This window comes from Neovison vison, chromosome 13 (assembly GCF_020171115.1).
Source record: "Neovison vison isolate M4711 chromosome 13, ASM_NN_V1, whole genome shotgun sequence".
In the NCBI taxonomy this organism is placed as follows: Eukaryota; Metazoa; Chordata; class Mammalia; order Carnivora; family Mustelidae; genus Neogale; species Neogale vison.
The window spans coordinates 33,538,457-33,552,154 of NC_058103.1; the positions used below are offsets into that span (position 1 = coordinate 33,538,457).

At 41.9% G+C, this 13,698-nt stretch overlaps 1 protein-coding gene across 1 annotated transcript in view; it reads left to right on the plus strand.

The window, feature by feature from the left end:
* Window positions 1–2,542: 2,542 nt before the first annotated feature.
* Window positions 2,543–13,698, plus strand: part of VTI1B (vesicle transport through interaction with t-SNAREs 1B) — a 32,364-nt gene continuing 21,208 nt past the window's right edge. The window contains exon 1 of the mRNA XM_044231546.1: window positions 2,543–2,805. Coding sequence (XP_044087481.1) covers window positions 2,691–2,805 — 115 coding nt within the window. The 5' untranslated portion in view covers window positions 2,543–2,690. The remainder of the gene's footprint in view (window positions 2,806–13,698) is intronic.

Genomic DNA, 13,698 nt, shown 5'->3' on the forward strand with positions numbered 1-13,698 from the left:
GGGCTCAGGTCATGATCTCAGGGTCCTGGGATCAAGCCCCACATGAGGCTCTCTGCTCAGCGGGGAGCTTGCTTCCCCCACCCCCTCTGTCTGCCTCTCTGCCTACTTGTGACTTCTCTGTCAAATAAATAAATAAAATCTTAAAAAAAAAACCACTAATGAGGTATAGAGGTTATTTAAAAAAAAAAAAAAAAAAAGACCCCAAACAAAAAACCCCAATTCTTTATTAGGCAAAATTGTCCTAAGGACTGATACTATAATTTACAGCCAATTTAATAATCTTCAGGGCACTTCCTTACATTATTTTGACAAGATTAAAATGTCTGTATGCCAAAAACCTACATTTAATTTGGAGAACTTTTTTAAGATTTTATTTATTTATTTGACAGACAGAGATTACAAGTAGGCAGAGAGGCAGGCAGAGAGAGGAGGAAGCCGACTCCTGTGGAGCAGAGAGCCCGATGCAGGGCTCGATTCCAGGACCCGGAGATCACGACCTGAACCAAAGGCAGAGGCTTTAGCCCACTGAGCCACCCAGGTGCCCCTAATTTGGAGAACTTTTATCAAAGGTAATGCTGCCATAGGAAATGGAAGAATCAGTAATGTTCCCATCACTTGTTTGGAGTATGTTACTCTAATAGTTTGTGATTGTCTTGGATTGGCAATTACATATTCACTTTGGTGGGGGGAAAGAGTTCTAGGACCATAGTCTTCTCATATTTGTAAATGAATATTCTTTTGTTGAACTTGCTTTGACTTTTAAGGTATATAATTTAGAAATGGTCATTTTATGGAAAAATTGGAAAATTTTAATAATAGTTAAGTAGCATCATTGAACTAATATTTTACTTAATTTATGTTGAACTGTCAATGACAAAAATTTTTTGATTACTATGTTTTTATTCATCAAAATAAGAATTAAATGAAAGTTTAGAGTCAACAGAAAAAAAACAAAGAATTATAAGAACACTTTTCATTATTATAGTTATACAGTTGTTTCTCATTTTTAAGGATAATTTGTCCCCAGAATCTAGCCACAGTACAGCTTCAATTCAGATGTTATAACTTAATGTTGTGTGATAATGTAATTGTTGATTCATCCATTTGTCTACTTGTCTTTTATGGTACTGTTCAAAGATCTCATTTTTCCACATCTCCTTTTTTTTTTTTTTTAAGATTTTATTTATTTATTTGACAGAGATCACAAGTAGACAGAGAGGCAGGCAGAGAGAGAGGAGGAAACAGGCTCCCTGCCGAGCAGAGAGCTGGATGTGGGGCTCAATCCCAGGATACTGGGATCATGACCTGAGCCAAAGGCAGAGGCTTTAGCCCGCTGAGCTACCCAGGCGCCCCCACATCTCCTTTTTGTACCTGCCTCTTCTCTAACAGTGCTGTGGGACTTACGACAGTACAGTTCCACTATCTCAGATTTTGCTGTCTCTATACTCAGTGAACATTAGGAGCTCAATGTATGCGTTCAATCAGTGGTCAATGAATCAGTCTAATAAAAATAAAGGTCCAGGAGTTATAAATCACATCATTTCCCCCTGAACAGTCATATATATCTTTTAATACGTCTGGGCTGTATTATATCTTGGGCTGCCAAGCAAATACTTCAGAAAGGGTTTCGAAAAGAAAATCAAGAAATAAGTTGAAAATAGGAATTTCCCGCCACTGAACCATGAAAACCCATGAAATGCAGAAAAGGACTTTGTGATTGTTAACACATTACATGATGGGAAAGAGACCCGATGACGCCGGGCCCGCCTTGCTCATCACATTATAAAATAACCGCGCGCGGAGTGGCTCTTTTATTCAACAACGTAGGCCCATACCTGGTGTGATGACTACGCGTAACATTGACAAAGACCTGCTGAGTGAAGGAATGCACTAGGCGAGCCCAGACGCGAGAGGCTTAGTGTGTGTTTTGGGAATCACACTGGAGACCGTTTCTGAAAGCACATGACCCTGGTCAGTTGACTTGCCCAGTGAAAGTGCTTTACCGCTCGCGGGCAAGCTGGAACCTGGCCCGGCTAGCTTTCCGGGGCTGAAAGCTAACGTTTAGTCAGGACGCGAACTGAGAAAGCCAGAGCGGCCAAACAATGAGATGACAGTGAAGATAACTTCAGTCGCTTACTGATACCAGACTACAGCGTGTCAGCACAACCCACTGCAGCTGTGGCGCCGACAGAACCACCGCCCCCACCAACACGTGACCACGGACTCCTGGCGTCTATCGCGCTGAACTACAGCTCCCAGCATGCACTGCAGCGGTTCCCCCCCCCCCACGAAGGCGGAGCCGCGGGGACAGGTCGGCGCGCTGCCCGTCCCGCGAGTCCTCATAGTCCCTTCTGCTGTGGCGCTCTCTCCATTCCAGGACAGGGTATTTCCGGGGTTTCAGGACTGCCTCTAGCCCGGCCCGCTGCCATCCTCTCAGGAATTGTCCGGGCGGGCAGCCAACTCGACTTTCCGTCAGGCTTTCGCGCCCGGCGCTCCCTCAGTGACGGAATGTAGGGAGGGTGGGCATTCCGGCTCGGGAGGACCCCGCCCCGGCCCCGGAAGCGTCTCGTCCTCGGCAGTGGTGGAGGCGGTCGCCGTGATGTCTGCGGGTTTGGGCGGCTGACCGCCCAGATAGGAGCGGGCCCAGTGCCCCAAATCTCGGTGGCCAGTGCTGGAGCGCGGCCTGCGCCATGGCCACCTCCGCCGCCTCCTCAGAGCATTTCGAGAAACTTCACGAGATCTTCCGCGGCCTCCATGAAGACCTGCGAGGGGTGCCGGAGCGGCTCCTGGGGATGGCCGGGACAGGTGAGGCGAGGGCGGGACGAGCAGTGGGGAACTCGGCCCCGCGCGGGTCTAGGGAATAAGAGGTTCCCCCCCCACATACCCTCCCCTCTTCTGAACCGGGTCTCTCTTCCCATCGGATGCATATTCTCAGACACGCCCCCTAGGGTTGGCTGGGTCTCGGCGCTCAGTATTTCGCTGCTACCACTTGAGGGTGCTCGGGGGTGAACCTCGGAGTGTTGTCTCCTAGGGATTCTTCCTCTTGATCCTGCTGTGCCTTCAAAATTTTCTTGTCTCATGTTCACCCTGGCAAGAAGAGCATAGGAGACTGGTTTCTTTCACTACTGCCTGTACCTTTTATTTTGTGCATTTAAAAGCGTTCTCAAGAGAAGTCTGTAGTTCTCACCTGACTAGCAAAGGATCCATAGCACCAAAAGGGCTAAGAAGCCAAAGGAAAAATAATTTTGGGGTTGGTAAAGTATCAGGTTGGGGTATGGGGGTCTTTAAAGTCAAGATTGTGGGTTTAGGGGTGGTCCTCTTAGGTACTTTTATGCTTAAAATGTTTCCTATTCCTTGATTGCAAAAGTCAGCTGGATGCAGGCTTTGCCTGCTGGAGTTAGTTTTCCAATTAAATCTCTAGGAAGACCCGCCAGGTTCATTGCCACTCAACAAATAGATCTTGATGTCAAGGCTGATAAGACTTGGTTTTGTTTTTACTTAAGGTTCAGGGATTGAGAGTGTTTGCTTTGCGAATTTCCTGAGGTCAGGTGAATTGAATGACTCTAGTGAGAATGCCAGAGAATGTTAAATGTTTCAGTTTATTTCAATAAATGTTATTTATTGAAAGAGACTGCTGTGTTCCAGGCACTCTGGTAAATGCTGGTAATATTGCAAATTATTGCAGTGAGGAGACTTACAAATTCTTGTTCTAGTGGGTTGATGATGATATATAAATATTAAGAGGAAAGTAATGCAGGTCAAAGGAATGGAAGGGAGGACTCTAATGTTAAATAGGGCAGCTGTGAAAGGCTTTGAGAAGGTGGCATTTGAGCAAGGACTTGAATGAAGAGAGTATGTGAAAATTTGGGAGAAGTGAGTGTGAGGAGGACAGAATAGCATTGCAAAGGTCCTTAAGCAGAAATAAACTTGGTGGGTTCTAGAAGGAGCAAGGAGGCCAGTGTGAAATGAGCAAAGGAGACAGTGGTTGCGGATGAGGCTAAATAGAGGTAGGCAGGCCAGATCTTCTGTGGCCTTATAGACCCAAGTGAAAGATTCACACTTTTTTCTAAATGTGTTGGATGCACTTACAGGGTATTGAGCAAGAGAGTGATGGGATCTGATTTACATGGTTGAAAAATAGACCATTTTTTCAGCTCAGTGCTGAATTAAATTTTGCAGTGTTCATTTCTGGAAGGGTTTATTAACCCTTAACAGAAAACTGAGTTATGTTCACCTTTATCATCTACCTAACCTTCTCATTACTACAAAGAGGACAATTAAAAAGGTATGAATGTGGGGCGCCTGGGTTGCTCAGTGTAGGTTAAGCCTCTGCCTTCAGCTCAGGTCATGATCTCAGGGTCCTGGGATTGAGCCCACGGGGAGCCTGCTTCCTCCTCTCTTTCTGCCTGCCTCTCTGCCTAGTTGTGATCCTTGTCTGTCAAATAAATAAATAAAATCTTAAAAAAAAAAAAAAAGGTATGAATGTCTACCCAAGAACACAATACTCTTTTTTTTTTTTTAAAGATTTTATTTATTTATTTGACAGAGAGAAATCACAAGTAGATGGAGAGGCAGGCAGAGAGTGAGAGAGGGAAGCAGGCTCCCTGCTGAGCAGAGAGCCCCATGCGGGACTCGATCCCAGGACCCTGAGATCATGACCCGAGCCGAAGGCAGCGGCTTAACCCACTGAGCCACCCAGGCGCCCCAGAACACAATACTCTTAATACGAGTTGCTGGCAATAGACTTGGTTGTTTAATGGGTAAATAAATACAATGTACACATATCCATAGGTTAAAAAAAATAATTTCAACAGCTTTCAATCTATGCTCACTACTTTGTTCACACTGTTAAGTAAATGTTTGTTGAATAAGTTGAATTTAGCTGAGCAAACACACAGTGCCTCATCTCTGAATCCTTTTTTCTAATTCTGAGATTACTTCATAAGCTTTTCAGAGCTTTAATTTCCATCATGAATTATTAGGTTCTGAATAATGTACATAATACAGCTGTTGTGTTTGCTCATGCTCTATAAATGAACTCGATCTGGTTCTCAGTAAATACTTAAAAATTATTATGTATTGGTCACTGTCCTGGGCCCTACGAAGTTTCAAGAGTTCTTGCCTTAAATGGGACCAGATTTACAGAAGAGTTTGTGATTGGTCCTAAGATGGTTTTGAGACCATAAAGAAAAAGCTTACTTGAGTGTTGGGAGAGGGAAGCTTTGCAGAAAGGAGAACAGTATAAGGGGTTGAATGGGAGTTTGTCAGACAGAGGGAAATGGGAAAAAGCAACAACAGAATAGAAAGTTGAAGACTCACAGCCAGACAGAGCTTAGGGTGTGTGTGGGAGAATAATAGTAGATGAGCAGAGTGAGACACAGCCAGATTGTGAAGGGACCTGTATATCTCATTAAGACATTTGGGTTTCAGGCACCTGGGTGGCTCAGTCGTTAAGCAGCTGCCTTCAGCTCAGGTCATGATCCCAGGGTCCTGGCATCGAGGCCCACATCGGGCTCCCTGCTCGGTGGGAAGTCTGGTTCTCCCTCTGTAGCTCCCCCCTGCTTGTATTCCCTCTCTCTGTGTCTCCCTCTCTGTCAAATAAATAAAAATCTTAAAAAGAAAAAAAAAAAAAGACATTTGGTCTTCTCACAAAGTACTTGACATAGAAAAAGTACTCAGGAGGGGCGCCTGGGTGGCTCAGTGGGTTAAAGCCTCTGCCTGCAGCTCAGGTCATGATCCCAGGATCCTGGGATAGAGCCCTGCATCTGGCTCTTTGCTCAGCAGGGAGCCTACTTCCCTTCCTCTCTCTCTGCCTGCCTCTCAGTCTACTTGTGATCTCTGTCAAATGAATAATAAATAAAATAAATAAATAAAATAAAAATAATAAAAAATAAAATAAAATAATAATAAAATAAAAAATAAATAAAATACTTGTGATCTCTGTCAAATGAATAATAAATAAAAATCTTTAAAAAAGTACTCAGCAAAACGTTTATTTGTCAGATATTTATTGAGCACATATTATGCAGCCTTTTCTGAGCTAGGTGCAGAAATACAGTAGTCAAAGACACAGTCTTTGCTCCTATGAAATTTAAGTGTAGAAGAGAAAACGTAAAGCAAATATTTGTTTAACTTTCAAAAAATCTTTAAAAAAAAAAAGAAAAGGGACGCCTGGGTGGCGCAGTTGGTTGGACGACTGCCTCCGGCTCAGGGCGTGATCCTGGAGTCCCGGGATTGATGTCCCACATCAGGCTCCCAGCTCCATGGGGAGTCTGCTTCGCTCTCTGACCTTCTCCTCGCTCATTCTCTCTCTCACTGTCTCTCTCTCTCAAATAAAAAAAAAAAAAAAAAAAAAAATCTTTAAAAAAAAATATTTGTTTAACTTTCATTCATCCGATATTTACTGAATATTTACTGTAAGTCAAAAGCAAATAATTACCCAAGTATCTTTCTGTATATAATTGTGATCACTGGTCTGGATAAACAAATTACCTATATGGAAAAAAAAAGACATTTGGGCTTGATATAAAGAATCAGTAAAGAATTTTAAGCAGCTAACTAATATGGTCAGATTTTATTTTAGAAGGGAAATGCTGGTGGCTGAACAGAGAATGAAGGAGAAGCATAAGACTCTGGATACAGTGGACCATGTTAGGAGCCTTTGTGGCAATTGTCTGAGTAACATAGGAATCTAGAGTGTCCTAAATCCAATTTCTGAAGCAGAAATTTTTTTTTTTAAAGATTTTATTTATTTATTTGACAGAGATCACAAGTAGGCAGAGGCAGGCAGAGAGAGAGGAGGAAGCAGGTTCCCCGCTGAGCAGAGAGCCTGATGTGGGGCTCGATCCCAGGACCCTGAGACCATGACCTGAGCCGAAGGCAGAGGCTTTAACCCACTGAGCCACCCAGGCGCCCCTTCTGAGGCAGAAATTAACCAGACTGATTGGACATGGGGAGTGAGAGGGAAAGATTCAAGGGTATCTGCATTTTCTCACTTGGTCATTGGACTGAATGATAAACTTAAATAAGAAATATAAAAGAGGGGGCACCTGGGTGGCTCAGTGGGGTAAAGCCTCTGCCTTTGGCTCAGGTCATGATCTCAGGTCCTGGGATCAAGCTCCACTACATCAGGCTCTCTGCTCAGCAGGGAGCCTGCTTTCCTCTCTCTTTCTCTCTGCCTGCCTCTCTGCCTGCTTCTCTGCCTGCTTGTGATCTCTCTCTTTGTCAAATAAATAATAAAATCTTTAAAAAATATATAAAAGAAACATGCTTATTTGGGTTGTAGATGAAAGCATCAGGGTGCTTATAGAATAGAGAGCATAATGTATATCCAGTCTAGCCCTTCAAAGCCTTCAAAGTAGTTCTCTTGACATTAAAAATAACATTTAGGAAGAAGATACTATGTGAATTGAGAGGCAGTATACTATAATATTTAATAGCAAGGATTCTAGAAACAGACTGCCTGGGTTCACATCCTGGATCCATCTCTTAGTAGCTGTGTGACCTTGGACAGCTTACTTCAAGCTAACTACTTTGTCTCTTCAAAATGGGGATAAATCATAGTATTTTTTTAATAAGGGTTTTGTGAAGATTAAATTATTTAATATATATAAAGCCCTTAAAATACTGCCTGACAAGAGCCATTAGCCATTGTTACTGTTCTTGGGAATTTGGATATTTAGATAAAACCTAAGAATACCAGCTCTGTATGCAGCTATTATGTTGCTCTACTTTCTCTTTTTTCCTAGAGCACTTACCTTCTAACATACTAGACACTGTGTATTTCTGAAGTTTATAGTGTAGTATTTGTCTTCCTTTCACTAGAACAGTGTTTCTCAAAGCGTGATCCCTGAACCACTAGCATCACCATCATTTGGGAACTCTTTAGAAATGGAAATTATTGGGTCCCACCCAAGCTTTACTGAATTACTGTTTGAACAGTTTTGTTTTTTGTTTTTTTGTGTTTTTTTTAAGATTTTATCCATTCATTTGACAGAGGGGGAGAAGACAGTGAGAAAGGGAATACAAGCAGGGGGAGTGGGAGAGGGAGAAGTAGGGTTCCTGATGAGCGGGGAGCCCAATGCGGAGCTCCATCCCAGGATCCTGGTGAGCCAAAGGCAGATGCTTAACAACTGAGTCACCCAGGTGCCCCTTAACAGTCTGTTTTAACATCCGTCCAGAGGATTTCTGATTCATGTCAAGTTTGAAAGCAACTGAGCAAAAACCAAGCTCTCTGTTTTCTTCACATCTTTGTTAACACTTGTTATTTCTTATCTTTTGTTAATAGCCATTCTCTGATAAGTGTGAGGTAGTAGTATCTCATTGTAATTTGATTTTCATTTCCCTGATGTTTGTGATGTTGAGTACCTTTTCTTGTACTGTTGGCTATCTCTATGACTTCTTTTTTTTTTTTTTTTTTTAAAGATTTTATTTATTTATTTGACAGACAGAGATCACAAGGAGGCAGAGAGACAGGCAGAGAGACAGGCAGAGAGAGGAGGAAGCAGGCTCCCTGCTGAGCAGAGAGCCCGACATGGGGCTCGATCCCAGCACCCTGGGATCATGACCGGAGCCGAAGGCAGTGGCTTAACCCACTGAGCCACCCAGGCGCCCCTATCTCTATGACTTCTTTGAAAAAATTCTATACAGATTTTCCACCCATTTTTTAGTTAAATTGTCTAGGGTTTTTTTTTCTTTTTTTTTTTTTAAAGATTTTATTTATTTATTTGACAGACAGAGATCACAAGTAGGCAGAGAGGCAGGCAGAGAGAGAGAGAGGAGGAAGCAGGCTCCCTGCTGAGCAGAGAGCCCGATGTGGGACTCGATCCCAGGACCCTGAGATCATGACCTGAGCCGAAGGCAGCGGCTTAACCCACTGAGCCACCCAGGCGCCCGGGTTTTTTTTTTTCTTTCTTTTTTTTTTTTTTTTTGCCCTTGAGTTGTATGAGTTATTTATATATTTTGGATATTAATCCATTATCAGATACATGATTTGCAAATCTTTTCTCCCATTTGGTAAATTGCCTTTTTATTTTGTTGGTAGTTTCCTCTGCTGTGCAGAAGCTTTTTAGTTTGATGTAGTCCCACTTGTTTATTTTTGCTTTTGTTACCTTTTGGTTGTCAAATCCAAAAAAATCATCACCAAGACATGTTGAGGAACTCTTATGTTTTCTTTTAGTTGTTTTATGGCTTTAGGTCTTACATTCAAGTCTTTGGCCATTTTGAGTTAATTTTGTATATGGTATAAGGTTGTTGTCCATTTCCATTCTTTTGTATTTTTCTGTAAAATTTTCCCCAAACTGTGTATTGAAGAGATTGTCTTTTCCTGTGAGATAACACAAATACATAGATATATTGGTCTCTGTCCCTGGTTCCTGCACAGAGCTCCTGAAATCCTTGTCATTTCCTAAGTGATAAGAACACTGGGAGCATCTTTTGTTCTAAGGAGATGACTCTGGATGGCCTCCTGGATGGGGACTAGTCGCCAGAAAGACCAATCAGTGATTAGAAGCTTGGATTTCAGCTCTACGCCTTGTCCTCCAGAAAGGGAAGAGGGGCTGAAATTGGAGTTACTAATTGACCATGCCTATGTGAGGAAGCCTCCGTAAAATCCCAGTAGTGTATAGGGTTCAGGGAGCTTCCAGGTGGGTGAACATATCCAGACCTGGAGGGCAGTGCACCCCAGCTCCACAGGAACAGAATCTCCTGCACTCAGGACCCTCCCAGACCTCACCCTGTGTATCTCTTTATCTGGTTGTTCCTCTGTATTCTTTATCATAACCCTTAATAAGTTGGTAAGTGTAAAGTGGGTGAACATATCTAACAAATTAATTGAGCCTGAAGAGAGCGTCATAAGAACCACCAATTTGTACCCAAATTGGACACAAATTGTGGGTTAACCTGGGGATCTGCTACTTGTCACTGACATTTAAAGTGTGTGTTTGGGTTGGGGGGTAATCTCGTGAGACTGAACCCTTAACCTGTGGAATCTAATGCTGTCTCCATGCAGATAGTGTCCGAATTAAGTTCAACTGTGGACACCCACTTGGTGTTGTAGAGAATTGTTTGGTGTGGAGAAAAACCTCTATACATTTGGTGACCAGAAGTGAAGTGTTCTATATGAGTAGTAAAGGAGAAACATAAGAAGCATACACGCAGGGTTTTTCTCTGTACAGAGAGAAAGACACAGGAGCGGGAAAGACTGGTTTTCCCAGTATAGTTTCCCATTGTATATTCTTGACTCCTTTATTGTAAGTTAATTGACTGTGTGTGTATGTTTATTTCTGGGCTCTGTATTCTATTTCATTGATTTTTTTTCATCTGTTTTATTACAGTACCATAGTGTTCTGATGACTATAGCTTTGTAATATCCGGAAGCATGATACTTCCAGCTTTGTTCCAGTTGGGGTCTTTTGTGGTTCCATACAAATTTTTGGATTGATTATGCTATTTCTGTGAGAAATGCTTTTGGAATTTTGATAGGAATTGCAAAGTCTGTAGATTGCTTTGGGTAGTATGGACCTTTAGCAGGATTAATTTTTCCAGTCCATTGACATGGACTGTCTTTCCACTGATTTTGTCTCTTCGGTTTCTTTCCTCAGTGTCTTGTAGTTTTCAGTATACATGTCTCTAACTTCCTTGGTTAAATTTAGTCTTTTTGTTTTGTTTTGTTTTTTAAAGATTTTATTTATTTATTTGTCAGAGAGAGAGGGAGAGAGAGCGAGCACAGGCAGACAGAGAGGCAGGCAGAGGCAGAGGGAGAAGCAGGCTCCCTGCCGAGCAAGGAGCCGGATGTGGGACTCGATCCCAGGATGCTGAGATCATGACCTGAGCCGAAGGCAGCTGCTTAACCAACTGAGCCACCCAGGCGTCCCTTAGTCTTTTGTTTTTTTAAGATTTTATTTATTTATTTGAGAGAGAGAGAACAAGAGCTGTGGTAGAGGGAGAGGCAGACTCCCCACTAAGCAGGGAGTCTGATGTAGGGCTCGATCCTGGGACTCCAGGATTATTACCTGAGCCCAAGGCAAGACGCTTAACTGACTGAGCCATCCAGCCTCCCTAGTGTTTTACTCCTTTTGTTGCAATTGTAAATGCACTATTTTCTTAATTTCTCCTTCTGATAGCTTATTAGTGTATAGAAATGCAGTCAGTTTTTATATATTGATTTTGTATCCTGCAGCTTTACTGAATTTGTTTATTAAGTCTGACAGCTTTTTTTGGTGGAGTCTTTAGGGTTTTCTTTTCTTTTTTTTTTTTTTTTAGATTTTATGTATTTATTTGAGAGAGAGGCAGTGAGAGAGAGCATGAGCGAGGAGAAGGTCAGAGGGAGAAGCAGACTTCCCGTGGAGCTGGGAGCCCAATGCGGGACTCAATCCTGGGACTCCAGGATCATGACTTGAGCCGAAGGCAGTCATCCAACCAACTGAACCACCCAGGCGTCCCTCTTTAGGGTTTTCTATGTATAATATGTCACCTGCAAATAGTGATGGAATTTACTTCTTCCTTTCCAATTTGGATACCTTTCATTTTTTCTTGCTGTTTGCTCTGGCTAGGACTTCGATACTGTGTCGAATATAAATGGTGAGAGTGGGCATCCTTGTCTTGTTCTTGATCGTAGAGGAAAAGCTTTGAGCTTTATATTCACCAGTGAGTAAGTATAATGTTAACTGTAGGCTTGTCATGTATGGCCTTTATTTTGTTGAAGTATGTTCCTTTTGTATCCAGTTTGTTGAGGTTTTGTATAATAAATGGATGTTGAATTTTGTCAAATGCTTTTTTTGCATCTTTTGAGCTGATCATACTGCTTTTACCCTTCGTTTTGTTAATGTGGTATATCATGTTGGTTTGTGGATACTGAACCGTCCTTGTGTCCCTTGAGTAAATCTCACTTGAGCATGATGTATGATCCTTTAATGTTTCATTGAATTTGGTTCAATAATTTTGTTGAGGAATTTTGCACCCATGTTCATCAGGGATAGTTTTTGTGGTGTCCTTGTTTTCTTTTGGTATTGCCATATGCTGACTTCATAAAAGTTTGTAAGTGTTCCCTTTCTTATCACAAGCTCTGTCTTTTGTCTCTTTTGTTTATTATGTATCCTAACCACCTAGAAGAGTGCCTTATGCATATGAGGTGCTCCATAAATATTTATTGAATGATTTGTATAAGTACTGTGAATTGTTGGGGAGAGACTATTAATAATATATGATTGGGTGTTGAAACAGTGTAATTTTATTTTTATTCTGCCACGTTTTTCCACATTTTAGTCACTTTTTAAATTTTTTTTAGATTTATTTATTTACTTTAGAGAGAAAACTCACATGCTGGGGGAGGAGCAGAGAGTATTTTAGGCAGACTCCAAGCTGAGCGCAAAGCCCAAGGCGGGGCTCAGTCCCACAACCCTGAAGATCATGACCTGAGCTGAAACCAAGAGTCAGTTGCCCTGCCAACTGTGCTGCTGAGAAGCCCTGTCATTACTTGTAAACCGGGTATCCACACCTATTAAAACAAAGGATTGAATAATAGACAAAATATGTTCCTTTTTAGGAAGTTTGTATGGCAATGACAGTCTCTTAATATATGTGATTAATTATTAAGCCATTTAATATTATATTAAACACAGCCATAATTTCTAGTTTTAGTTTTTTTTTTTTAATATTTTATTTTATTTATTTGACAGAGAGAGATCACAAGTAGGCAGAGAGGCAGGCAGAGAGAGAGAGAGGAGGAAGCAGGCTCCCTGCTGAGCAGAGAGCCCGATGCGGGACTCGATCCCAGGACCCTGAGATCATGACCTGAGCCAAAGGCAGCGGCTTAACCCACTGAGCCACCCAGGCGCCCCTCTAGTTTTAGTTTTGTAGCATCTGAAGTTCTCTCCAGATAACCTCAGAATGCTACAAATTATTATCCAGATAATACAATAAATGCCCCTCATCATGTTTTAGTTTTGATTTCGTAGTGCCTGAAAGCAGCTCCAAATGTATTAATGAGTGTTGTAAAATTATTGAAAGCTTGCCATTTTGATTCACTCAAATTTTAGTATGTGTCCACAGGACCCCATTATTTTGAGAAACAGCAGAAATAATCACTATGGATAATCATATGCAACTGGTTGGTGAACACCAATTACTCATTGAGTTAATTTTTCTTTCTTTTTTTTTTTTTTAAAGATTTTATTTATTTATTTGACAGACGGAGATCACAAATAGGCAGAGAAGCAGGCAGAGAGAGGAGGAAGCAGACTCCCCACTGAGCAGAGATCCCAGGACCCTGGGATCGTGACCCAAGCCAAAGGCAGAGGCTTTAACCCACTGAGCCACTCAGCCGCTCCTGAATTAATTTTTCTAATACTTCATATTCTTTGGTGAATTTTGTTTTTGCTCTTTTTTTTTTTTTTAAAGATTTTATTTATTTATTTGAGAGAGAGAGACAGTGAGAGAGAGCATGAGCGAGGAGAAGATCAGAGAGCGAAGCAGACTCCCCATGGAGCTGGGAGCCTGATGCGGGACTCGATCCCGGGACTCTGGGATCATGACCTGAGCCGAAGGCAGTCGTCCAACCAACTGAGCCACCCAGGCGTCCCTGTTTTTGCTCTTAATTCCCTCCCATCTAAGGATTTACTTTTAAAAATAATGGTAGTTACTGTTTATGAAACTCTTAATATGCCTAGCATTTACTAAGTGCTTATTATGTGTGTTATC